Below are 27,544 nucleotides of genomic sequence, written 5' to 3'. Positions count from 1 at the left end.
GCGATAGTTGGCCATCGTGGCCGCATCTAAAGATATGTTTTTTAAGAGGTGGTTTAATAGCTGCCTCTTTCAGCAGGTCTGGGAAGGCTCCCTCACAGAGCGAAGCATTCACCACCCTGCAGAGCCCATCCTTCCTTCCCTGCAAAATCGGCTTTAAAACGGTTCCATGATATTAGGGTTATTCTCTGTCTTTACTTTTTCAGTTTAAACTTTGAAATTCTCTCATGTCTGTAAAACTTTAATAAATATTACTTTTTTTAAAAAAACGGTTCCATGAATATGTCAATCTGTGGGTGGGGGGGGGGGAGAGGGAGCGTGCCCCCCCCAGGAGAAGCTGATCTGGTCCAGCCGGGAGGGAAAGTGGGGGGGGGAGGGAAAGGGGGGGGAGGCAGTTGCACAGGCTCCCCCCTCCGCCCCACTTGCTCCCCGTCTCTGGATCTCCACTCCCCCCCCCCCCTTTCTGAGCTGCAGCTTCGCGAGCCGGGATCTCTTCGGGGCTGAGCTGGGGGACTCGGCATTGCAAGGGTTAAAGGGAACCGAGCTGCCTTCCTAGAGAGGACAGGAAGCGGGCGGGGGGGGCAGGTCCTCCAGAGCCAAGGCCCCTCCCCCCCAGTCCTTCCCTGCTTGGGTGTCTCTCTCTGGGATCTGGTGAGTCTCCTCTCTCTCTGGGATCTGGTGAGTCTCCTCTCTCTCTGGGATCTGGTGAGTCTCCTCTCTCTCTGGGATCTGGTGGGGGTCCCAGGGCTGCAGCAGGGGAGGGGGCCTGGGGGGCCTGATCTGCTCCTGTGGGGGGGGGACCCCCAAGTCAGGGAGGAGGAGAGGGTCCTGCCAGGGAGGGGCCAGGTCTGCCACGCTCTCCTTCCTGCAGAGCAGAGGGTCCCAAACTCATTTGGCCTTCCGCCCCCCCTTCAGAAAAAATCTCCCTTCTTCAAACAAAGGAGTCCCTAGAACTTTGACTCTGTGTGACGTCTTCTCAGCATCACTGCACAACAGAGGGAACAGGTGCAAATGGTTTTCGAAAGCTGGACAAGGAGGTGGGCTAGACACCCCCCCAAGAAAACCCCACAGGGAGGGAGGAAGGAAAGGTGGGAGAGAAAGGAGAGGAGTAAAGAGAGGGATCCCAGTTTCCCAGAGTCTGGCTGCTGCATTGGGGACCAGTTTCCCAGTGTCTCCCAGGGCAGCTCCCCACGGAGGCCACTGCAGCAATCCCCTCGCACCCAGAGCAGGGCATCCCAGGAGACAGAAGCAGGGGAGTGGGGGTGGGGGGAGCAACTCCTGAGGACCCCCAAGTGAGGACCCCCACTAGAGCCAAGCATCCATTTTTCAAATGACTCCCTTGTCAGTCAGTTCTGACTTCATGCATTGACTGGAAAGCAGCAGAAACCAGGCTGACTCATCTCCCAGAAATCCCTTCATTTCCTTCACAAAATGTGCAATCTTCTTTCTAGGCGAGCTAGAGGCTGCTTCCCCTCCTCCTTCTCCTTCTCCTTCTCCTTCGTCTCCTCCTTCTCTTCCTCCTCCTCCAGATACCTCATGGTTTGGGCTGTTATGCAGTCCAGCCCTGGTAATAATAATAATAATAATAATAATAATAATAATATTCCACCCACTCTGGGTGTCTCCCAATAGGATACAAAAAACAGTATGAAACATCAAACATTTAAAACTTCCCTAACAGGGCTGCCTTCAGATGTATTCTAAAAGTCAGTTGTTTATTTCCTTGACATCTGATGGGAGGGCGTTCCACAGGGCGGGTGCCACTACCGAGAAGGCCCTCTGTCAGGTTTCTTGTAACCTCTTTCCTCGCAATGAGGGAACCGCCAGAAGGCCCTCGGCGCTGGACCTCAGTGTCCGGACAGAACAATGGGGGTGGAGATGTTCCTTCAGGACTACTGGGATGAGGCCGTTTAGGGCTTTCAAGGTCAGCAGCAACTCTTTGAATTGTGCCCGGAAATGTACTGGTAGCCAATGTAGGTCTTTCAGGATTGGTGTTATGTGGTCACGGCGGCCACTCCCAGTCACCAGCTCCCAGTCTAGCTTCCACATTCTGGATTGCGGTAGTTGTAGTTTCTGGGTCACCTTCAAAGGTAGCCCCACGTAGAGCGCATGGCAGTAGTCCAAGCGGGAGATAACCAGAGCATGCACCACTCTGGCGAGACAGTCCGCGGGCAGGAAGGGTCTCAGCCTGCGTACCAGGTAGAGTTGGTAGACAGCTGCCCTGGATACAGAATTGACCTGCGCCTCCATGGACAGCTGTGAGTCCAAAATGACTCCCAGGCTGTGTACCTGGTCCTTCAGGGGCACAGTTGCCCCATGTAAGACCAGGGAGTCCCCCACACCTGCCCGCCAAAAGAGTACTTCTGTCTTGTCAGGATTCAACCTCAATCTTTTAATCACCATCCATCCACCAACCAACCATCTCCAGACACTCACACAGGACCTTCACCGCCTTCACATGTTCTGATTCAAAAGAGAGGTAGAGCTGGGTATCATCCGCATACTGATGAACACCCAGCCCAAACCTCCTGCTGATCCCTCCCAGTGGCTTCATATATATGTTAAGAAGCATGGGGGAGAGGACAGAACCCTGGGGCACCCCACAAGTGAGAGCCCAAAGGTCTGAAGACGCATCCCCCACCACCCCTTTCTGGACATGGCCCAGGAGGAAGGAGATTAACCACTGTATGACAGTGCCCCCAGCTCCCAGCCCCTCTAGCCAATCCAGAAGGATGCCATGGTCAATGGTCTCAAAGGCCGCTGAGAGATCCAGCAGAACTAGGAAGCAGCTCTCACCTTAGCCCGCCGGAAATCATGAACCAAGGGAATTTCAGTCCCATGATGAGGCCTGAATCCCGACTGGAAGGGATCCAAATGGTCCGCATCCTCCAGGTGTGCCTGGAGTTGTTCAGCAACCAATCGCTCAATCACCTTGCCCAAAAATGGGAAATGTGAGACTGGGTGATAGCTGGCTATATTGGCCTGGTCCAAAGATATGTTTTTTAAGAGGTGGTTTAATAGCTGCCTCTTTCATCGGGTCTGAGAAGGCTCCCTCACAGAGCGAAGCATTCACCACCCTGCAGAGCCCATCGCCCAGCCCTTCCCGGTTCACTTTTATGAGCCAGGATGAGCAAGGAGGCAGGTGGTCAGTTTCACTTGTCCAAGCAGCCTGTCCACATCCTTGGAGGTAACAAACTTGAACTGATCCCATGCAAACTGACTAGACAGAACTCTAGCACTCTCCCACCCTGGCCCTGCTCCCACGGTGGAGTCTACCTCTTTCCAAATCTGAGTGACTTTAACTGCAAAAAAACTTTGCCAAATCATTGCTGGAGATCTTAGGGTCCTTTTGAGGCCCCAATGATGCAGGTGGTTCCACTAAATTGCGAACCACCTGCAATAGTCTCCTGGTGTTGTTTTCTGCAGATGCGATAGAGGCAGTTAAGACAGCCATCGTCACTTGGTAGGCTTGACGTTGAGCTCTAACTCGTATCTGGTCAGATTCAGAGTGTGTTTTCTGCCACCGACACTCTAGCCATCTCAGTGATTGTTTCATCGCCCTCAGCTCCAGGGAAAACCACGGGGCTGTCCAGGCTCCATGTATCGGAGAGGTCGCTTCAGAACCAGGCCATCGGTAGCCCTGGTTAACTCCACATTCCAGGCGCCACAAGGAAATCAGCTGAAAGGCCATCAACATGGGATAAAACATCCCCTCCTCCTTTCTGGAAACCATTTGGATCCATTAAGTACCGGGGGTGGGCCATCCAAATTGCTCCCTCCTCCCTGCAGAGGGAAAGGGTTGTGGAGAAGTCCAGTTGCACCAGGAAGTGATCCGACCATGACACTTCTTTTGTTTCGGTTTCACTTCATGTCAGATCACCCACATCCATAGAGGTGAACATGCCAGGTCAAGTCCTCCATCCAAGTCGTGGATGGCAGTGGTCTTATGAATCATTGACCTGGCATTGCACAGCAGCCCCTTCAGGTCATGTGGGTCTCCCTTGCTGATTCCAGTATCCTTCTAATGACTAAACTGGCCTCCTCGGTAATGACGTGGTCTGGTCTTAGTGTAACTCCTCCTCCCACCCGTGATCACTGTGACTGGGTGTACCAGTACATCCCCTCCCCCCGTGGAGCCTGCCCCCGCCATTCTGTTGGCTGGGGCCCACTCCCAGACAGCCCTGACCCTCTCACCTAAAGAAGAAAGCTATACAAACTATATAAAACTATATCAACTATACAAAGAATAAAAATATTAACTAATACTAATAAAAACTATTCCGTAACAATGCATTTGCTTTGTAGGATTTGTTAGAGCTTCTCATTAAGACGGACAGAACTTGGCAGAAGACCAAAGGGTTCCTTCTGATCTCTCCGAGGCTTCCTGAGAGCACAGATGGATGAGCGAGACTCAGCTGGCCCTGGCACAAGAAGAGGCCATCTCAACGAAACTGGGAGCAGTGGGGGGTTATGGGAAAACTCTGTGCAGAAGATCCTGGGTGAGGAGGACACCCTCCCCTCAGAGGTGCAGAGCCAGCAGTTGAGGCACTTCTGCTGCCAGGAGGCCAAAAGACCCCGAGAGGTTTGCAGCCGACTCTACCACTTTTGCCACCAGTGGCTGAAGCCAGAAAGGCACACGAAAGCTGAGATGCTGGACCTGGTGATCTTGGAGCAGTTCCTGGCTGTCCTTCCACCAGAGATGGAGAGCTGGGTGAGGGACTGTGGAGCAGAGACCAGTTCCCAGGCGGTGGCCCTGGCCGAAGGTTTCCTCCTGAGTCAGGCAGAGGAGAGAAAGCGGGCAGAGAGGAAGCAGGTGAGGGAGACTTTCCTCTGGATACTCCCAAGGGGCTCCAAACAGGATGGAGAACATCCCATAATGCTCTACTGATTACCCAACCTTTTTCTGGGACTCTAACACCCTTAAAGTTTTTGTCTTTGTCATTCTCTTTCTAATATTTCTTACCATTCACTTACTGTTTTGAATCCTTGTTCTTTCAGAAAAGGGATCATTTTGCAGAAATGGACCTGGATTCCTGTGAGTCAGAGAGGCCTCCGTTGGACACCAGAGAGAGGCCACTGGGTAAGGAGGAAGGTGGCTTTTCTCCATTTGGTCTCATTCTGTTGGTTTTCCAACTCATCTGAGGGTTCTTTTCATCTTGTATTTTTGGGGGGTACAGTTATGACCAAGGGTCCAAAGGAAGGGAGAAGTATTTCTGCACAACTAACATATGAAATGGGCAGAAATGTCCAAATGCATTCAGCAGGTAAGGCTTTCTCAAAGGCCCATCTGTAGTTAGAGATGCCCTGTTTCCTCTGTGAGAGAAGCAGGCACTCCTGGCATCCTGCTTACCTTTTTTCTCTTGCAGGTGACAGAATGATGGTGGCAAAACCTCCAGATCCGCCTTTTCATGGGGGCAGAAGGGAAGCAGCGGCTGTGGAACCAGATCAGGTCGGGGAAGCTGCCTTGTGGGGTCAGAGGCCGAGGGATGGAGCAATGTCATGGACTGGTTAGGCACAGAGGAATGGTGGGAGGAAGCAGCCGGGGAACCAGGAAGGGAAGATGTCTCAGCCGAAGGAGTGGAGGTGGAGGAAGGATGAGCAGTGAAAGGGAGAAGAGGGAGAAGTCTGGGAAGAGGAGGTGTCAGAAGCTGAAGGGGTAACAGGGCTTAGTGAGCTGGGAGACTCTGAGGCAGAATGCAGTGCAGAATCGGAGGCAGAAGTGGAAGGAGGCGAGTGGGAGGAGGGAGGTCGAGAGGCAGAGGTGAGTCAGGAGAAGGAGGAGCCACCGGGGGCTCCCTCTCCTTCTGCCAGAAGCCCCCCTCCCTGCTTGTCTCTCAGAGCCCAGAGACTTCTGACAATGGAATTGACACTGTTGGATCGCTTGCCAGAAACCCCAGAGAGGAGGGGACTTGGAAAGCTGTGGGGAATCGGGGGCCTTCACTCTCAGCAATTGATTTCTTGGAGGAAGACCCTGTCATGGAATTCTACTCAATATTGATCCAGAGCAGAACTACAATGTATAGTTAGCAGAGTAAAAACCTAAACACATTGCAGGATTCCCCCGAAATAGACCAGAGGCAATTGTATTTCATTCAGCAGAGCTTTACTGCTACTGTGAAGGCATAATGTTCCCAAATCCAAAATGTTCAGGATTGGCCCTGTGCATAAGAAATCCAGTTGCAGCATACTTAGCTGAAATTTACCACAACCTAGGACTTGCTGATCAGAAGGTTGGCGGTTTCGAATCCCCACGACGAGGTGAGTTCCCATTGCTCGGACCCTGCTCCTGCCCACCTAGCAGTTGGAAAGCACGTCAAAGTGCAAGTAGATAAATAGGTACCGCTCCGGCGCGAAGGTAAACGGCATTTCCGGGCCCTGCTCTGGTTTCACCAGAAGCGGCTTGGTCATGCTGGCCACCTGACCCGGAAGCTGTACACCGGCTCCCTCGGCCAATAAAGCGAGATGAGCGCTGCAACCCCAAAGTCGGCCACAACTGGACCTAATGGTCAGGGGTCCCTTTACCTTTAGGAAATTCTGGTGGCCCAAAATTAAGGAGGATACCGCAGAATACGCGAGGGGGTGCGAAGTCTGTCAGACAGCCAAAGGGCAAAGGACAGTCCCAGCTGGGCTGTTACAACCGTTACCCACCCCAAGTAAACCGTGGGAAGTGGTATCCATGGATTTTTTCACCAACTTGCCAGTGTCACAGGAAAAAAAACCCCGGTTATTTGGGTGGTGGTAGATGTGCTGAAAAAGATGGCGCATTTTGTACCTTGCTCTAAGATAACTTCCACAAAGGAGACAGCAGGGTTGTTCGTGGATCATGTGTTTAAGTTGCACGGTATGCCATCAAGGCTAATCACAGATTGCGAAAGTCAGTTTACTTCGCATTTCTGGGGGAAGTTGATGCAGTTGTTAGGGGTGGAGGTTAGCCTGACTTCAGCTAGGAATCCACAGAGAAACCGAGAGTCAGAAAGGACCAATGTCACCCTGCAGCAATACCTGAGGTGCTATACATGCTACCATCAAGATGATTGGATAGAGAAGCTAAGCCTGGCCGAGTTTGCACACAACAATGCGGTCCACGCATCCACGGGCATGGCCCCCTTTGTGGCGAACTATGGTGTGCATCCCAGGGCCTTTCTGGGTAGGGATGAGGTGCTGTCAGTACCAGCAGCTGAGGAGTCTGTGGAGTAAATGGAGTACTTGCATGAGATATTGAAAGACAACCTGGAAGCATCAAAGGCAGGTTACAAAAGGATCTCGGACGCACACAGGCGGGAGGGAGAGAAAATCCAGGTAGGAGGCCAGGTGTGGTTGTCCTCAAAGGGGTTGCCGTTCAAAGGGAGGTGCATGAAGCTAGAGCCTTGGAGGTGGGGGCCGTTTAAGGGGGTGCAGGAGATTAATCTGGTGTCCTTTAGGCTCCAGTTCTTTGCTGTCCCCCCTTTATTCCAGCACACAGGTACCAGGGCGAACCTCCACCCCCCTTTAGCTGGTAGAAGGGGAGCAGGAGTATAAGGATGGATCCTTCCATCTGGGAAACTGGGATGCTTGCGTAGGCAGAATGATTTGAAAACCACCAACTAGAGTACCACCTATTTACAAAACATGACTGCTCCCAGTCACCAGTCTAGCTGCCGCATTCTGGATTAGTTGTAGTTTCCGTGTCACCTTCAAAGGTAGTCCCAGGTAGAGCGCATGGCAGTAGTCCAAGCAGGAGATAACCAGAGCATGCATCACTCTGGCAAGACAGTCACGGCAGATAGGATCTCATCCTGCATACCAGATGGAGCTGGTAGACAGCAGCCCTGGACACAGAATTGACCTGCACCTCCATGGACAGCTGTGAGTCCAAACTGACTCCCAGGCTGCGCACCTGGTCCTTCAGGGGCACAGTTGGCCCATTCAGGACCAGGGAGCCCCCCACACCCGCCTGCTTCCTGTCCCCCCAAAACAGTACTTCTGTCTTGTCAGGATTCGACCTCAATCTGTTAGCCACCATCCATCCACCAACCAACTACCTCCAGGCACTCACACAGGACCTTCACGGCCTTCACTGGTTCTGATTTAAAGGAGAGGTAGAGCTGGGTATCATCCGCATATTGATCAACACCCAGCCCAAACCCCCTGATGATCTCTCCCAGCGGCTGTATTAACAGGAAGGAAAGAACAGAGCATTGTGTAGCAGATCATATTGATCCTGTCTCAGAGGAGGACATTTCCCTTTTTCTTTTAGGGTCCAGTGTGCTTTGAAGATGTTGCTGTTTGTTTCACGGAAGAGGAGTGGGCGTTGCTGGATCCTGACCAGAGAACTCTGCATAAGGACGTCATGGAGGAGAATCGTGGGATCGTGGCCTCTCTTGGTAAGGCTCCCTGTGGGATCGTCCTATCTGCCTGGAAATTCAAAAAATACCTCTATGTAACAAACCTCATATATTTTCACAGAGTTCAACAGCGCCCAATACAACCCCTGGGAACCTAACACCCCCACAATAAACCTTGAACAGCAAACTCCAGTTTTTTCTGTGAACCATCTTCCTCCAGTTCTGCCTTTTTATACCACGGTTGGGTGTCTGAACTGGCCAAACATCTTAAATGTCACCTTCATAGTTGTTCGGAAAGATAAGTAGCTTCTGCCAGGTTTTCTGTTTTTGTTTTTGCTGCTGTCAGTCTTGGGTTGACCCAAGAGACGCCTCACATTGGAGATGGAGGGGAAGCCATGACTGGGCCAAACAAAATCTGTCCCAGAGAAGAGCTAGGCTTATAATAATAATAATAATTTATTACGGCCGTAGGCCCATACAGATAAAAACAAGACATAAATAACAGCTTGTGCACGTGGGAAAAAACAGCCGCTAAAACACTACTATAACAATAAAATACTATAAGATGGAATGGCATACTACGCCTTAATTAGCTTGTGGTGCTCCTTGGCAACACTTTTGGGTAAGGACAGCGACCAGGAACCTAGCCACTTTCAGGGTCGTATGGGTATCCTATCCTGCAAGATTTGGGCAAGGTGGAATTTTGGTGGGGTACCCTCAAGTTTCTGTATGATTGATCCCAACAAATTTGCCCGTGGCACATTGAATAAGGGGCAAGTGAACATAATGTGCTGAAGCAACTCCGGCGTCTCCTTATCACATTCGCACATAGCGGAGGCTTGGCCCTTTGAGAATCTATGTCTCAGGACATTGGAGGGAAAAACGTTAAACCTCGCTTTGGTGAAGGCCAGCCTATGGGCAACAGTCAAAAGGGAGGAGAGGTATGATGGAACGCAATAAGTTAAAGTGATACCAATGTTCTGGGGCGAACAAACACCTCCCTCCAGCATATAATTTTGCTGTAAATCGATGTCATCCAGTCTTTGGCGGATCAGTCTTTGAGCAGAGATTTGGTCTAGTTTTAAGGAATCTAAGGGAGAGATTCCATAGCTCAGGAGTTTGGCATGAATTTTACTAGTCCAAAGGCTGGAGAATTCATCTCGCCATAAGCATTGGACAAGGTAATGGTCTGGTAATCTATGCCACAATGATAACCAGTAATTGAAGACTTGCTTCCACAGGCAAGTTTCTAAGGATGCGATCTTCAATTCTAGTCGCATGGCTGCGTTGCTTACGCACAGGGGGAGCATTAGGAGCCGACGTAGGAATTGGCTTTGCAGAGTCTCAAGGGGAGCAAGGTCTGTCATCACGGCCCAGAGCGGGGCAGCATAAGCAAGCACTGCAACCACTTTTGCCTTGAACACCTTTAGGGCCGAGGGAACATGCAAAGCTCCATCCAAAAAGAAAAATCGGAGGAGCGCATATGACAGAGTTTTGGCCTTGTTGAGTAGGTGTTGAATTTGTGCTTTCCACCCCAAATTGTATTGAAAAATAACTCCTAGGTTTTGTAATTTTAGGACTTGCTCTATTTTTGCTCCACCAAGCTTCCATTCGTATAATCTCCGACTTCCGGCGAAAATCAGAATCTTAGATTTAGCATGGTTGATGGTTAATTGGTTGAGTTGACAATACGTGGCAAAGATCTTCAGAGCTCTGGTTAGTCCAACACGTGTATAAGATAGAATTACCGCATCGTCCGCATATAAAAGGAGTGGACAGCGGTAATCCGCTAGTCTAGGCGCATGTGTACTTGGAGATGAGTTGACTAGGGGTGCTCGCATGTCGCTGATGAATAGATTGAGTAGGCAGGGAGCCAATATACATCCTTGGCGCACTCCCTTGTTTATTGGTATCGAATTTGTGAGGTCGCCCGCAGGAGTAAGTCTCACTCTGGCAAGGGTACCTTCATGGAGCTGACTTATAAGCCATAAGAGTCTTCTATCAATGCCCTGTTTCGCAAGTTTCTCCCAAAGAATATTTCTAGGAACGCTGTCAAAGGCTGCCTTAAGATCTAAGAAGGCAGCACACAGGTAGCCCCGGGGAGGGGAGGAGTACTTCCGTGCCAGATGGTAAAAAACTATCGCATGATCAGTTGTAGAGCGTTTAATTCTGAACCCTGCTTGTTCGTGGCCAATCTGGTTAGTCTCATCTACCCATCGCAATAGTTTCGTCAACAAAAAGCTGGCATAAATTTTCCCTATGATCGAAAGGAGGCTGATGTTACGGTAATTTTCTGGCTCCATTGGAGAACCTTTTTTATGAATTGGTACTATAATGGCCTCCTTCCATATTTTGGGGATGAGACCAGAAGCGTTGATTGCGTCGAAGGTTTTGGCCAAGATGCCAGCCCACCATTTTGGGTGTAGTTTGATGGCTTCAGCAGGGATCAGGTCGGGCCCTGGGGCTTTGCCCGATTTCAGCTGGGCTATTAGCTTGGCTATTTCGTCAGGATCGGTGGGAGGCCAAATAGGTAGGTGGGAAAACAGATGCATCAGATGGTCGGAGGGAGCATCTGCCTGTGAGAAACATTTCTTCGGGAACAATTCCCATGTCGGTGCAGGGATGACTGCCCTTGGGTATTTCCTCACCCTTCTGTTAATCAGAGACCAGAATTCCCTGGATCTATGTGGTTTTGAAGCAGTAATCAAGGCCTGCCAGCGATTATGTTGCCACTCACGTTTGGCAATTTTCTGCGTGCGTTTGTAAACTTGCTTGGCTTGTGCATAACTAGCTGGCAGAGTAGATGCATCGGACGTCTTATATACATTATATATAGCACGAAGGCGCTGTCTTGCTTGTTTGCACTGAGAGTTATACCAGGGGGCACCGTAAGTATACTCGTTTCGATTTAATATTTTGGGTGGTAACCTGAAGAAGGACGTAAGATCAGTCGTATGATGGTGGAAGCGTTTCAACACTATGCTATGCTCGTCTGAGGCAAAGCCTGTGTAGGGATGGGGCCCGAGGATTTCTTTTTGAAAGAATTCCTGGTACCTTTGAGCCTGGGTCTCGGACTATTTGATTCCTCTTACTTGGAGAGATTCGTTGGTTACCATCTGGATCGCATGTCTATGAGCCTCCGGCTGCCAGTTCAGGGAAAACTTAGCTACAAGGGGAAGATGATCACTAGATTGTACATTCTCGATCTTAAAAGAGGAAATACACTTAAGTAGATCCCTAGAGACCAGCAGGTAATCGAGGACGCTGTTTGATTTAACACTCAGGTGAGTGAAATCCCCTGGAATATCAGGGAGGCATGTGCCATTTAGGGGGACCAGATTTAAACAGATGGCCATTTGGTAGAGGAATACTCCAGCCTCATTAACTCGTTGGTCTTTAGAAGTTCTCCTCATGATATGTTCCAGATCATAATTATCAAGGTTTGGGGTAACCCACCATTTGGCTTTGGTCAGCGAGTCCCAATTTGCTGCTGTGCGGGCATTAAAATTGCCACCTATTATGGCCGGGGTGTTAGGAAACTTGACATAGCATGAGAGCAAATGCTCTTCTAGCGAGCCCCATTTAGAGCCCAGTTCGGAGGAAGAACCCCCGGGTGGCAAGTAAACATTTGTAACTAGAAGTGAGATCTTTTCCCCCGCAATCAGCCCGGTAAGGGCGTAAGGAGGCAAGGCCTGTACTAGAGTAAGTTTAGAATGTAAGTTGAGGGAGATGCCTATTATTAGGGCCCCTTTGGGGCAGCCTCCTTTCAGGGAGGGGCAGGCAGGGAGTTCTAGAAGCTCAAAGCCATTTAGATCAATTCTCTCTACTTCCCACGATTCTTGGAACAAGATGATATGAAACAGGTTAATATACTCCAAGAATTCTGGGTCAAGTTTTTCCCCCCTCCAGCCCGCAATGTTCCAGCTGAGGACTGATAGGGGGGAGTTCCTGTTGTAACCAATTCGCTGTCATTTCAGGGAGGGATGTGAGTCCTTTGGAGGCAAGGCAGACCCCACGAAAAAGTCAGTTATTTTACTTTGCATAGCAGGCACCTGCTGAAGGTACCTAGTCTTGAAGTTGGTAGTGAGGTATTCTGACTGGGGCGACAAAACGGGTCTCCCGCTGGCTAACCCAAGGGCAGACACTTCAGTGGGAAACTCCACAGGATTTGCTGAGACTGGCCCACCGCAAGGTCTAAAGGTCGCCGATGAAACCATTTGGTTTATATGTCCGGTCGGGTCTTCAATCAAATCCGGGCCATTTTTTGAAGTAGTTGGGACACTCCCCTGACCTGATGCTGGCAAAGGTACAGGGGATGTTCGGCGTACTGGTACCGTTTGTATGTCGGGTCTATGCCGCTCAGGGGAGTATGAGGACTCCAGTTCCGGCATTGATGGATTAGATGGTAAGGAGTTGTTTTGATGGAAGGAACTCTGAGTTACACTCCTCAGCGGGGGACTCTTGGAGGGCGAGTCAAAATTTATCAAGAGTTGGGATGAGGGGCTAGGCTTATTGAATCTCAGGTAGTAGTAGCAGTGATAGTAATAATAATTTTTATTTATCCCCTGCCCATCTGGCTGGGTTGCCCCAGTCACTCTGGGTGGCTTCCAACACATACATACACATGAAACATTAATAATAACCATAACATTAATAATAACCATCTGATACCATATAAAAAATGCATTATTTGGCTGTAACTTTTGATAGAATACAGATAGGTACATTCTTGATTAAATTATCCTTACATTGATACATTATTTGTGGTATTACTCCAAACGAAGTGGTGTTACGAACCATCAAACATCTGAAATACGCTTTTCCCCCAAAAGGCTTCCACAATTTTGGCGACTACTATATATCAAAGAAATCAACATTTAACAATCCATCAGAATATGTTACTAACAATGTTGGTTAATGACAACCAACAAAGGCAATGAACAAAGACCCAACTCCTTTCAGTTCTTCTTGATTTGTGCCTGAGGCTCTAATCCCTTTTTTCTCTCCATTGCAGATTTTGATGAATTGGAAATCAAGAACAAGGGTGACCATAACAAAACACCCGGAGAGGAGAAGCCACGCAAAAATTTGGAATGTGGAGAGAGCTGCAGTCAGAGCTCCCATTCCACTTCCCAACAAAGAATTCTCATTGGAAAGAAACCCTATCAGTGCGTGGAATGTGGAAAGAGCTTTAGTCAGAGAGGCTATCTCACTAAGCATCAGAAAATTCATACAGGAGAGAAACCCTATCAGTGTGTGGAATGTGGAAAGAACTTCAGTACGAGCTCTGATCTCACTAAGCATCAGAGAATTCATACAGGAGAGAAACCCTATCAGTGTGTGGAATGTGGAAAGAGCTTTAGTCAGAGCTCTGATCTCACTAAGCATCAGAGAATTCATACAGGAGAGAAACCCTATCAGTGTGTGGAATGTGGAAAGAACTTCAGTACGAGCTCTGATCTCACTTCCCATCAAAGAACTCATACAGGGGAGAAACCCTATAAATGTGTGGAATGTGGAAAGAGCTTCAGTACGAGCTCTTATCTCTGCAAGCATCTGAGAATTCACAGAGGTGTAAAACCCTATCAGTGTGTGGAATGTGGAAAGCATTTCAGTCAGGGCTCCAGTCTCACTGCCCATCAGAAAATTCATGCAGGGGAGAAACCCTATCAGTGCGTGGAATGTGGAAAGAGCTTCAGGGATTGCTCCAGTCTCACTTGCCATCAGAAAATTCATAGAGGGGAGAAACCCTATCAGTGCATGGAATGTGGAAAGAGCTTCAGGAAGAGCTTCAGTCTCACATCCCATCAGAGAATTCATACAGGGGAGAAACCCTATCAGTGCATTGAATGTGGAAAGAGCTTCAGTCAGAGCTCCCATTCTACATCCCATCAAAGAATTCATAGAGGGGAGAAACCCTATCAGTGCATGGAATGTGGAAAGAGCTTCACTGATAGCTCCTCTCTCACTTCCCATCAGAGAATTCATACAGGGGAGAAACCCTATCAGTGCATGGAATGTGGAAAGAGCTTCAGTCAGGGCTCCAGTCTCACTTCCCATCAGAGAATTCATAGAGGGGAGAAACCCTATCAGTGCATGGAATGTGGAAAGAGCTTCAATAAGAACTCCAATCTCACTTCCCATCAGAGAATTCATACAGGGGAGAAACCCTATCAGTGCATGGAATGTGGAAAGAGCTTCAGTCAGGGCTCCAATCTCACTTCCCATCAGAGAATTCATACAGGGGAGAAACCCTATCAGTGCATGGAATGTGGAAAGAGTTTCACTGATAGATCCAGTCTCACTTGCCATCAGAGAATTCATAGAGGGGAGAAACCCTATCAGTGCATGGAATGTGGAAAGAGTTTCACTGATAGATCCAGTCTCACTTGCCATCAGAGAATTCATAGAGGGGAGAAACCCTATCAGTGCATGGAATGTGGAAAGAGCTTCAGTAGGAGCTCCAATCTCACTTCCCATCAAAGAATTCATACAGGGGAGAAACCCTATCAGTGCATGGAATGTGGAAAGAGCTTCAGTCAGAGCTCCTCTCTCACTTCCCATCAACTAATTCATATAGGGGAGAAACCCTATCAGTGAGTGGAATGTGGAAAGAGCTTCAGGAAGAGCTTCAGTCTCACATCCCATCAGAGAATCCATACAAAGGTTGGAAAAACCAATATACAGCTTTAAGTGCCAGCCAAATCCGCACCTTGCTACCCAGGCCTTTGCCTGATTGACATCTAATGCCCTTTTAAAATGTGGTAGTGAGGGGGGTTACAGATGTGTATTTTGTTTTTTTTATATTGTCTTTTTATGTTGTAACCATCCTGCGACATGTGGGAACAGGAGTCAACTCTTAGAGGCTGGTGGGTCTTTGCCCCCCCCCAATAATATACAGTTATACCTTTTGTTACATTTGCTTCAGGTTACGTCTTTTCAGGTTGCATCCTGCGGCAACCCGGAAGTACCGGAAAGGGTTACTTCCGGGTTTCACCGCTTGCCATGCACAGACGTGCAAAATGATGTCATGCGCATGCGCAGATGTGGCGACTTGCGACCCTTGCATGCGCAGACATGGGTTGTGTTCCTTTCAGGTTGCGAATGGGGCTCCAGAACGGATCCCGTTCACAACCAGAGGACCAACTGTATTTGATGGAGAAACCACCAGTTTGTACATGTTGCTATTCCAATGGTGTGCATGCATCATGTGATTGATTGTGCAAGGCAGGCCTTACCTGCCCCCCCACCCATATTTTATTCAAGTTGGCACCACAGAGTTGGGTGGTATACAAATTAAATAAATACATAAATCGCCTTCCCTTGCACATGTTCCAGCTTGTCAATATCCTTATTTATTATCATTTTTAAAATTTATGTGCCCTTCATCTGAAGATTTTACAACATAACCATACTGGATGAAAGCATGGCTTTCTCAAAAACAAGTCAAGCCCGAGAAATCTCTCCTCCCCCTTTTTTTGGATGGAGTTACAAACTTTGTTGATCAGGGGAGAAGGCTTTTGACAAAGTCCCCCGTGAAATTTTGGCAGGAAGCTGGTAAAATGTGGGCTGAACGAAGTAACTGTTAGGTGGATTTGACTAACCGAACCCAAAGAGGACTCCATGGTTCCTCGTCATCCTGGATAAAAGTGAGAAGAGGGGTGCTGCAGGGTTCTGTCCTGGGCCCGTTGTTGTTCAACGTCTTTATAAATGACTTGGATGAAGGACCTGAGAGGGATACTCATGACATTTGCAGATGACACAAAACGGAGCAGAGGTCAACACAATAATCTTTATTGTCATTATCCCATGTCGCAGAAGGCAGAATCAGATCAAGGACATGAATTTTGTTGTTTAGTCATTTAGTTGTGTCTGACGCTTCGTGACCCCCTGGACCAGAGCACGCCAGGCACTCCTGTCTTCCACTGCCTCCCGCAGTTTGGTCAAACTCATGCTGGTAGCTTTGAGAACACTGTCCCACCATCTCGTCCTCTGTCGTCCCCTTCTCCTTGTGCCCTCCATCTTTCCCAACATCAGGGTCTTTTCCAGGGAGTCTTCTCTTCTCATGAAGTGGCCAAAGTATTGGAGCCTCAGCTTCACGATCTGTCCTTCCAGTGAGCACTCAGGGCTGATTTCCCTAAGAATGGAGAGGTTTGATCTTCTTGCAGTCCATGGGACTCTCCAGAGTCTCCTCCAGCACCAGAATTCAAAAGCATCTATTCTTCAGCGATCAGCCTTCTTGATGGTCCAGCTCTCACTTCCATACATCAGTACTGGGAAAACCATAGCTTTAACTATACAGACCTTTGTTGGCAAGGTGATGTCTCTGCTTTTTAAGATGCTGTCTAGGTTTGCCATCGCCTTTCCCCCAAGAAGCAGGCGTCTTTTAATTTCGGATGAATAGTACCACTATATTCATGTCCACTAATAGGACATGAATAGTACCACTTTATTCTGCCTTGGTCTGGCCCAACGTAGAATACTGTGTTCAGTTCTGGGCACCACAATTTTAAGTATCAAGAAGGTGGAACACAATCCATATTCCTTTTATAACACATGGCCAATGGTTATTGAATACATAAATTGTGAAGACTGTTGCAGGAATCTACCCAGCACTCATGGGAAAAGGTGGCCTGATCTTTTTTAAAATAATCAAATGAAACTTTAACACATGGCAGGATGAAAGTCTGCAATTCCATCAGACAAGTTTTTTGTTGTTTACTGTTGTAACCATTGCTTTCTTTAAAATTATCTTTTACATCATGAAAATTTAAGTGAAGGACTTGAGGCAGGAGCTGATAATGCAGGTGAGCTGTGCACAGGTGAGCTGCAAGCAAGCTGCCGGCCAGCTCTGTGGAGGCTCCTTTTATTGACATAATATGCAAACCCAGGCAGGTACATTTTGGGCTGTGACCTTTACACATCTTCCAGTCCTGGGATCGTGGGGTGGTACAAAGCTATTTTGGCACCTGTTTCCACCACGTCATTTTCCCCTTGCACAATGTATGACGAAGGAGACAAAGGTCTCAGAGACAAAGGTTACAGACAGGACACTGCAGACCACTGAGACCGCAAAAGGTTAGACAGAGGGCAAGATGTTCAGACAGCTGTGGCTTTATCTGTGGAGGGGAGTGTGCCCCGCACCCAGCGATCATTCCTACAAAAATAAAAGCAATTTTTTTAAAAAAAAGAGGTGGGGAAATCATGTGTACTATTCTACAGATCTTGCATGTGTTTTATGTTATTTGCAGACTGTAACTCCCAGTGATTTCACATTATCTATGGGTTTCTTTGTATTCAGCACACATGATTGCAGGTGAGACTGAATAAAACACTTCCCAGGAAATTCCCTTTGACTGCTTCTGTATTGTTTCAAATGTGATTTCACTTACAGATAAGAACAAATCATATTTATTGCTGACAAATCACACCACAGTCCGCTCATTAATCTCCAACCCAACAAACCCTGCGCTTAGCATGAGCAGCTGCTTTCTTCCCATTTCATAGGTAGAAATAATTGTTAATGGGAAGGAAGAAGGGAGATAGACCCTTTCCCTCAACCTTTGGGGGTCTGGGGGCTTCATTTCACCCCTTAGTCCTGCTCCTGAAAGCTTGGCAGATGTGGAGTATTTGCTCACACATTGCCATGACTTAAAGATCAACATTTTATAAAAAATGGTATTGCAGTACTAAAAAGGCTCAAGAACGCCATTCCCTGTAGTAGCTTGAATTAACAATTAAGCATTTCTGCAAGGGGAAATGATATACAGTGGTACCTCGGGTTACATACGCTTCAGGTTACAGCCTCCGCTAACCCAGAAATAGTACCTCGGGTTAAGAACTTTGCTTCAGGTTAAGAACAGTTTCAGGTTAAGAACGGACCTCCAGAAGGAATTATGTACTTAACCCGAGGTACCACTGTACTTGTGTATGTTTGTATAGCACCATGTATAAGAAAGTATTGGTCATTCACGATGAGAATAGGATTCCTGCATTGGTGGGGGTGGGGCTAGATGACCCTGGGCTTCCCCCTTCTATCCCTCCCACTCCTGCCTGATGATGTAAAAGGATCCTTGGGGGGGGGTCCTGTCACAGCCCTGCGACATCCTGTTAATAAAGTGTGTGCCCAAAGACTGGTGGAATCATGTACGACCTCGAAGGTGAAAGAATGGTGTAAGATATGAGACTGTACTCTACAAATGAAAGAAACGCAATACAAATGAAATGAGGCAACAACACAGTGAGGAGTGTAACCGAAGGAAGGACTTGTGTGTCTCCGGGCCAGATTGTTGCCTTCAGGAGAGGGAGACCAGGAACCCCCCAAGCAGGACCAAAAGAGCCAGCCCCCCCCCTTGGACACCCAAGAGCCAAAGGCCCCCCAAAAGGGACCGAGGGAGATGCTCAGAGCCCAGCCAAGAGCCAAAGGCCCCCCCAAAAAAAGGGACCGAGGGAGATGCTCAGAGCCCAGCCAAGAGCCAAAGGCCCCCCCCAAGGGACCGAGGGAGATGCTCAGAGCCCAGCCAAGAGCCAAAGGCCCCCCCCAAGGGACCGAGGGAGATGCTCAGAGCCCAGCCAAGAGCCAAAGGCCCCCCCCCAAGGGACCGAGGGAGATGCTCAGAGCCCAGCCAAGAGCCAAAGGCCCCCCCAAAGGGACCGAGGGAGATGCTCAGAGCCCAGCCAAGAGCCAAAGGCCCCCCCCCCAAGGGACCGAGGGAGATGCTCAGAGCCCAGCCCAGAGCCAAAGGCCCCCCCAAAGGGACCGAGGGAGATGCTCAGAGCCCAGCCAAGAGCCAAAGGCCCCCCCCCAAGGGACCGAGGGAGATGCTCAGAGCCCAGCCAAGAGCCAAAGGCCCCCCCAAAGGGACCGAGGGAGATGCTCAGAGCCCAGCCAAGAGCCAAAGGCCCCCCCCCAAAAAAAATGATCCCTTGCCATAGGCGGATCCAGGAGGAAGCTGCCCCCTTAGAGCCATTCAAAATGACAGAAAATAATAGAAATCAGAGTTCTGCCCTGGCTACGTGAGTGTGCAATGTGTGTGTGTGTGGGGGGGGGGCTGAGCTGGGGGGACTCGGCACTGCAAGGGTTAAAGGGAACTGAGCTGCCTTCCTAGAGAGACCAGGAAGCGGAGGGGGGCAGGTCCTCCAGAGCCAAGGCCCCCCCTCCCCAGTCCTTCCCTGCCTCGCTGTCCCTCCCGGGATCTGGTGAGTCTCCTCTCTCTCTGGGATCTGGTGGGGGTATGGGGGGCCTGATCTGCTCCTGCAGGGGGGGGGACCCCAAGTCAGGGAGGAGAGGGTCCTGCCAGGGAGGGGCCAGGTCTGCCACGCTCTCCTTCCTGCAGATCAGAGGATCCCAAACTCATTTGACCCTCCGCCCCCCCCCTTCAGAAAAAATCTCCCTTCTTTAAACAAAGGAGTCCCTGGGACTGTGTGACGTTGCTCAGCATCACTGCACAACAGAGGAAACATCTGCAAATAGTTTTCCAAAGCTGGACTAGGAGGTGGACTAGCCCCCCCCCAAAAAAAAGGTGGGAGAGAGAGGCCAGGAGTAAAGAGAGGGATCCCAGTTTCCCAGAGTCTGGCTGCTGCATTGGGGACCAGTTTCCCAGTGTCTCCCAGGGCAGCTCCCCCCGGAGGCCACGGCAGCCATCCCCTCGCACCCAGAGCAGGGCATCCCAGGACCACATCCTCTCTCTCCCAAAGGGATTGTTGCTGGCAAAGCAGCCGGAAATGGGCGCTGCTACTCCCTGAGCCTCCAGGGACCTTGGCATCAAGGGCTGTGCGTGTGTTCAGCCATCTAAGAGAATACTAATACTAAATTACCCTCCTAAATTTCAAGGGAGGTGACTTTGGCCTCATCCACTTGGTCCTCAGGGGGTTGAACAGATACATACCTGGCCCTCAGAGCAAAGAAAAAGGGACCCCACCCCAGGAGTCTGTCTCCTCTTCATCTTCTTCTCTGCTGCATGACGCAAGGGGGCTGGGAGTACCACCTCACCACATTCCTTCTAGCTCAGCACAGTAACCCCAGCACAACAACCAGCCAGAGCGGAACGATTAAAGGCCGGCGCCTCACAACAAGACTTGACCACCTTCACCCCAACAGAGCTCAGGACGAGGCAGCGGCGGGGGGAAGCATGGACCCCTGGACCCAGTGTACAGAAAGAATTTCAGGGCAGGCCCAGCATGGGTAACTGCAACAGTCACCTGGGCGACTTGCCCCATGTATTATGAGGTGCTAACGGGGGGGGGGGGGCAATGCTGACATCGCCACTGCGGTGAGCTAGAGCGACCTGGACAGAAGGGTCCCAAGGGGGCAGATGGGCGGTGAGGCCCACAGAGCAGGAGGAGTGGGCAGGGGAGTCAGAACCACTATGCACAGAGATGACCCCCAAGGGACCGAGGGAGATGCTCAGAGCCCAGCCAAGAGCCAAAGGCCCCCCAAAAGGGACCGAGGGAGATGCTCAGAGCCCAGCCAAGAGCCAAAGGCCCCCCCCAAAGGGACCGAGGGAGATGCTCAGAGCCCAGCCAAGAGCCAAAGGCCCCCCCCAAAGGGACCGAGGGAGATGCTCAGAGCCCAGCCAAGAGCCAAAGGCCCCCCCCCAAAGGGACCGAGGGAGATGCTCAGAGCCCAGCCAAGAGCCAAAGGCCCCCCCCAAAGGGACCGAGGGAGATGCTCAGAGCCCAGCCAAGAGCCAAAGGCCCCCCCCAAAGGGACCGAGGGAGATGCTCAGAGCCCAGCCAAGAGCCAAAGGCCCCCCCCCAAAGGGACCGAGGGAGATGCTCAGAGCCCAGCCAAGAGCCAAAGGCCCCCCCCAAAGGGACAGAGGGAGATGCTCAGAGCCCAGCCAAGAGCCAAAGGCCCCCCCCCCAAAGGGACCGAGGGAGATGCTCAGAGCCCAGCCAAGAGCCAAAGGCCCCCCCAAAGGGACCGAGGGAGATGCTCAGAGCCCAGCCAAGAGCCAAAGGCCCCCCCCCAAAGGGACCGAGGGAGATGCTCAGAGCCCAGCCAAGAGCCAAAGGCCCCCCCCAAGGGACCGAGGGAGATGCTCAGAGCCCAGCCAAGAGCCAAAGGCCCCCCCCAAAGGGACCGAGGGAGATGCTCAGAGCCCAGCCAAGAGCCAAAGCCCCCCCCAAGGGACTGAGGGAGATGCTCAGAGCCCAGCCAAGAGCCAAAGGCCCCCCCCAAAGGGACCGAGGGAGATGCTCAGAGCCCAGCCAAGAGCCAAAGGCCCCCCCCAAAGGGACCGAGGGAGATGCTCAGAGCCCAGCCAAGAGCCAAAGGCCCCCCCCAAAGGGACCGAGGGAGATGCTCAGAGCCCAGCCAAGAGCCAAAGGCCCCCCCAAAGGGACCGAGGGAGATGCTCAGAGCCCAGCCAAGAGCCAAAGGCCCCCCCCAAAGGGACAGAGGGAGATGCTCAGAGCCCAGCCAAGAGCCAAAGGCCCCCCCCAAAGGGACCGAGGGAGATGCTCAGAGCCCAGCCAAGAGCCAAAGGCCCCCCCAAAGGGAGCGAGGGAGATGCTCAGAGCCCAGCCAAGAGCCAAAGGCCCCCCCCCAAAGGGACCGAGGGAGATGCTCAGAGCCCAGCCAAGAGCCAAAGGCCCCCCCCAAAGAGACCGAGGGAGATGCTCAGAGCCCAGCCAAGAGCCAAAGGCCCCCCCCAAAGGGACCGAGGGAGATGCTCAGAGCCCAGCCAAGAGCCAAAGGCCCCCCCCAAAGGGACAGAGGGAGATGCTCAGAGCCCAGCCAAGAGCCAAAGGCCCCCCCCCAAAGGGACCGAGGGAGATGCTCAGAGCCCAGCCAAGAGCCAAAGGCCCCCCCCCAAAAAAATGATCCCTTGCCATAGGCGGATCCAGGAGGAAGCTGCCCCCTTAGAGCCATTCAGAATGACAGAAAATAATAGAAATCAGAGTTCTGCCCTGGCTACGTGAGTGTGCAATTTTAGGGGGGGGGGCTGAGCTGGGGGACTCGGCTTGGTAAGGGTTAAAGGGAACTGAGCTGCCTTCCTAGAGAGACCAGGAAGAGGACGGGGGGGAGGTCCTCCAGAGCCAAGGCCCCTCCCTCCCCAGTCCTTCCCTGCCTCGCTGTCCCTCCCGGGATCTGGTGAGTCTCCTCTCTCTCTGGGATCTGGTGAGTCTCCTCTCTCTCTGGGATCTGGTGGGGGTATGGGGGGCCTGATCTGCTCCTGCAGGGGGGGGGACCCTGTTAACCTACCCTCCACAACAGCCTCCTGCCTAGCCTTTGAGACTAAGTTTGGGCTCCCTACTGGACGCCTGCGCTGTGCAGTGCCAGATTGGGGGTCCGAGAAAACAAAGTTTTGAAAGGGGAGCAAACGACCTTGCGTTCTCACATACCCGGGTCATCCCTAACAAAGGTCACCAGGCAGGAGGGGCAGCTTCATTTGCAGAGTTAGGGTAGGTGGAGAGTAAGAGAATACTTGAAAGACTCCTCTGGACGACTCCGAGAGAGGGATGTCAGAGAAACAGTAAAAGAGCCACGCTTTCCCGGACTCAATTCCAAGACGGAAAACGGGGGAGAAAAGAGATAGAGAGATTAAGACGTTCCTGGACGAGCCCGGGGGGGAACGTCGGAAAACAGCAAAAGGTACCACAATTTCCCCGGCCAAGCACCGCGTAAGAATTTGTGGGGAGAGAAAGGGAAAGGTTTTGACGTTCCTAGACGACCCCGAGAGATAACGTCAGACAGAAAAGTTCCGCGATTTCCCTGGCCACTTTCCGAAGGGGAAAATCGGGGGAGAAAAGGGGAGAGAGAGAACGTACCCGGCCGACTCCGAAGGGTAACGTCAGAAATGAAAGAAGGAAAGTCTGGCTGTCGTGGGGACGTTACTTTTCCACCCCCCTCCCAATGTATTTACTTCAAACCATACTCACGTTCGAAGATGTCCCCCCGCAGATCCCGGGATCCTTTTCCCTTAGCCGGCTTTGACCTCGCCTTTGCTCCCCTGGTTGAGCTTTTGGTGACGATTGATTACCGCCCGCAAAGAGGAGGCAGGGAGAGGAAGAAGGATCTCTGGGCTAAGGTTGCCCAGTGGCGCCTGATCCCCTCTATCTCCCCTCTCACCTTTACAGGAGAACCAAGTGTCCCTGAGCGCGGTCGCCAACTGTTAACGGAAAAATCTGAGGGCTCCCTTGGACAAAAAGTAAAGACACCAACCAGGATAACTTGGAGCAAAACAGCAGCCTGTAGGCTTGGCCTTTATTGAACTGTTGCAACAGGGTATTCCCTTCACTTGCAAGAGAGAGGAAAGACCCAGAACAATGGGCTGCAAGACCTTATAAAAACTTTTGGAATTCCCCTCCTCTAGCTCAAGCCCACCCCCAGAAACATCATGCATACATTACAGAAAGGAGGGGTTGACATCATGCATACATTACAGAAAGGAGGGGTTGAGGGAGGAGTTGTGGTGGTAACCTGAGTGTCCTGTCACCTGGCTGGTTCCTCCTTTCCCCCTCCCCATGAGTACTTTCCAGGTGACAATGGGGAGTTTGCAGTTTCCTGCCCCCAGAGGGAAGATCTGATCATTGTCCTTTGTTTCAGCCTGTGGTGAATCCACTGTTCTTTGTGATTTTGATTGTCTTCTGTCTGGGATTATCAGGGTTGACATAGCAACTGGGCAGGGCTCCTGTGGATGTGCTGGTATGTTGAAGGGATTATGGCCGGACCAGAATCACCACCCCTCTTTGATAGTCTTTGTCATATGGAGAAAAATAAAAATGGAACAGTGCAAATCCGATGTATGGTTGATTTTTCTATGAATTTATAACAGAAATGTGGCATATGTAGTGTGTGAAGTTTGTACAAACAGAATGATTGGGGTGGGGGGGGGGTTCCTACTACAACCCCAAGTCAGGGAGGAGAGGGTCCTGCCAGGGAGGGGCCAGGTCTGCCACGCTCTCCTTCCTGCAGATCAGAGGATCCCAAACTCATTTGACCCTCCGCCCCCCCTTCAGAAAAAATCTCTCTTCTTCAAACAAAGGAGTCCCTGGGACTTTAACTCTGTGTGACATCGCTCAGCCTCATTGCACAACAGAGGAAATGTGTGCAAATGGTTTTCCGGAGGTGGACCAGCCCCCCCCAAAAAAAAACCCCACGGGGAGGGAGGAATGAAAGGTGGGAGAGAAAGGAGAGGAGTAAAGAGAGGGATCCCAGCCCATCATCTGGCTGCTGCATTGGGGACCAGTTTCCCAGTGTCTCCCAGGGCAGCTCCCCACGGAGGCCACTGCAGCAATCCCCTCGCACCCAGAGCAGGGCATCCCAGGACCACATCCTCTCTCTCCCAAAGGGATTGTTGCTGGCAAAGCAGCCGGAAATGGGCGCTGCTCCTCCCTGAGCCTCCAGGGACCTTGGCATCAAGGGCTGTGCGTGTGTTCAGCCATCTGAGAGAATAATAATAATAAATTAGCTGCCTAAATTTCAAAGGAGATGTATTTGGCCCCACCCACTTGGCCCTCAGGGGGTTGAACAGATACATACCTGGCCCTCAGAGCAAAGAAAAAGGGACCCCACCCCAGGAGTCTGTCTTGAGAGCGGCAGAGAGTCCAAGTGCAAGAAAAGGAGACAGAAGCAGGGGGGAAATGTGCCCTGAAGTGGGGGTGGGGGGAGAGCAACTCCTGAGGACCCCCGTAATAATAGTAATAATAATAATAATAATAATTTATTATTTATACCCCACCCATCTGGCTGGATTTCCCCAGCTACTCTGGGCGGCTCCCAAACAGAACACTAAGAACAGAATAAAACATTAAAAGTTTCCCTGAACAGGGCTGCCTTCAGATGTCTTCTAAAAGTCTGGTAGTTGTTCTCTTTGACATCTGATGGGAGGGCGTTCCACAGGGCGGGCGCCACCACTGAGAAGGCCCACTGCCCGGTTCCCTGTAACTTGGCTTCTCGCAGGGAGGGAACCACCAGAAGGCCCTCGGCGCTGGACCTCAGTGTCCAGGCATAACGATGGGGGTGGAGATGCTCCTTCAGGTATACTGGACCGAGGCCGTTTAGGGCTTTCAAGGTCAGCACCAGCACTTTGAATTGTGCTCGGAAACGTACTGGGAGCCAATGTAGGTCTTTCAAGACCGGTGTTAGGTCTTGAAAGACCAGCGAGTCCTCCACAGCCGCCTGCCTCCTGTCCCCCCAAAACAGTACTTCTCTCTTGTCAGGATTCAACCGCACTTAGAGCGCATTGCATCCACATTGAACCAAGCATCCATTTTTCACAAAATACAAATGATTCCCTGGTCAGTCAGTTCTGACTTCATGCATTTACTGGAAGACAGGAGAAAACTGGCTGATTAACATTTTGCAATGCTATCTTCCTTCTAGGAGGGCTAGAGGCTGCTTCCTCCTCCTCCTCCTCCTCCTCCTCCTCCTCCTCCTCCTCCTCCTCCTCTCCTTCTTCTTCTCCTTCTTCTTCTTCTTCTTCTTCTCTCCACCTCTTCCGTCTTCTTTTTCAGAAGATATCTCATGGTTTGGTACAGTCCCACCCTGGTTCCTAGGAAGACTCATCCATGCTTGCTCAAGGGACATTTCTCTTCTTCGGACCTAAAAATTCTGTAACTAAACAATATTTGCTTTATAGGATTTGCTAGACCTCATTAGCACAGGCAGAACTTGGCAGACGACCAAAGGGTTCCTTCCTTCCTTTACCACCGGGGCCTTGTAAAGACCCCAAGATCTCCTGCAACGATTTTGCAATGTTTTTTGCAGATAAAATCACTCATATTCGGAAGGAGCTAGACACCACCGTGGGAGCAGGGCCGGGGCGGGAGAGTGCTAGAGCCCTGTCTGGTCAAGTTGCATGGAATCAATTTGAATCCGTTACCCCTGAGGATGTGGACAGGCTGCTTGGACGCGTGAAACCAACCACCTGTCTCCTTGATCCTTGCCCATCCTGGCTTATAAAAGCTAGCCGGGAAGGACTGAGCAATGGGCTTCGTGGGGTGGTGAATGCTTCCCTCCGTGAGGGAGCCTTCCCAGACCCGCTGAAAGAGGCGGTTATTAAACTGCTTCTTTAAAAACCATCTTTAGATGCAGCCACGATGGCCAACTATCGCCCAGTCTCAAATTTACCATTCTTGGGCAAGGTGATTGAGAGAGTGGTTGCCGAACAACTCCAGGCACGCCTGGAAGAAGCGGACCATTTGGATCCCTTCCAGTCGGGATTCAGGCCTCATCATGGGACTGAAACTGCCTTGGTCGCACTGGTTGATGATCTCTGGCGGGCTAGGGACAAAGGTGAGAGCTGTTTCCTAGTTCTGCTGGATCTCTCAGCGGCGTTTGATACCATTGACCATAACATCCTTCTGGACCGTCTTGAGGAGCTGGGGGCACTGTTATACAGTGGTTTCGCTCCTTCCTCCTGGGCCGTGTTCAGAAAGTGGTGGTGGGGGATGAGTGTTCAGACCCCTGGGCTCTCACTTGTGGGGTGCCTCAGGGTTCTGTCCTCTCCCCCATGCTTTTCAACATCTATATGAAGCCACTGGGAGAGATCATCAGGGGGTTTGGGCTGGGTGTTCATCAGTATGCAGATGATACCCAGCTCTACCTCCCTTTCAAATCAGAACCAGTGAAGGCGGTGAAGGTCCTGTGTGAGTGTCTGGAGACGGTTGGAGAATCCTGACAAGACAGAAGTACTGGTTTTGGGGGACAGGGGGCGGGCTGGTGTAGAGGACTCCCTGGTCCTGAATGGGGTAACTGTGCACCTGAAGGACCAGGTGCGCAGCCTGGGAGTCATTTTGGACTCACAGCTGTCCATGGAGGCGCAGGTCAATTCTGTATCCAGGGCAGCTGTCTACCAACTCCACCTGGTACGCAGGCTGAGACCCTACCTGCCCGCGGACTGTCTCGCCAGAGTGGTGCATACTCTGGCTATCTCCAGCTTCGACTACTGCAATGCGCTCCACATGGGGCTACCTTTGAAGGTGACTCGGAAACTACAACTAATCCAGAATGCGGCAGCTAGACTGGTGACTGGGAGCGGCCGCCGAGACCATATAATGCCGGTCTTGAAAGACCTACATTGGCTCCCAGTACATTTCCGAGCACAATTCAAAGTGCTGGTGTTGACCTTGAAAGCCCTAAACGGCCTCGGCCCAGTATACCTGAAGGAGCGTCTCCACCCCCATCGTTCTGCCTGGACGCTGAGGTCCAGCGCCGAGGGCCTTCTGGCGGTTCCCTCATTGCGAGAAGCAAAGCTACAGGGAACCAGGCAGAG

At 51.0% G+C, this 27,544-nt stretch overlaps 3 protein-coding genes across 4 annotated transcripts in view; 2 read left to right on the top strand and 1 right to left on the bottom strand.

Moving 5' to 3' along the window:
* Positions 1 to 27,544, bottom strand: part of LOC309531588 (uncharacterized protein) — a gene marked incomplete at its 3' end in the record, with an annotated part of 400,889 nt that overhangs the window by 237,579 nt on the left and 135,766 nt on the right. The window lies entirely within an intron of this gene.
* LOC309530348 (uncharacterized protein) lies at positions 683 to 15,639 on the top strand. Its single transcript, XM_082219239.1, has 6 exons — positions 683 to 729; positions 4,303 to 4,810; positions 4,996 to 5,077; positions 5,364 to 5,446; positions 8,234 to 8,360; positions 13,336 to 15,639. Exons 2-6 carry the CDS (start codon positions 4,394 to 4,396, stop codon positions 14,919 to 14,921), a joined length of 2,295 nt encoding a protein of 764 aa, XP_082075365.1. The 5' UTR covers positions 683 to 729; positions 4,303 to 4,393; the 3' UTR covers positions 14,922 to 15,639.
* The window catches only part of LOC309530412 (uncharacterized protein), a 53,484-nt gene continuing 48,338 nt past the window's right edge, over positions 22,399 to 27,544 (top strand). The window contains exon 1 of one of the 2 annotated variants that reach the window (XM_082219367.1): positions 22,399 to 22,419. The gene's annotated coding sequence lies outside the window, so the exon portion shown is untranslated. The remainder of the gene's footprint in view (positions 22,420 to 27,544) is intronic. The other variant, XM_082219366.1, reaches the window with a different exon arrangement.

The sequence above is a fragment of the Podarcis vaucheri genome (genome assembly GCF_965113315.1).
Source record: "Podarcis vaucheri genome assembly, chromosome: 4".
NCBI classification, from domain to species: Eukaryota; Metazoa; Chordata; class Lepidosauria; order Squamata; family Lacertidae; genus Podarcis; species Podarcis vaucheri.
Note: the sequence above shows the minus strand (reverse complement) of the source record. Positions and strands in the feature narration are given on the sequence as shown.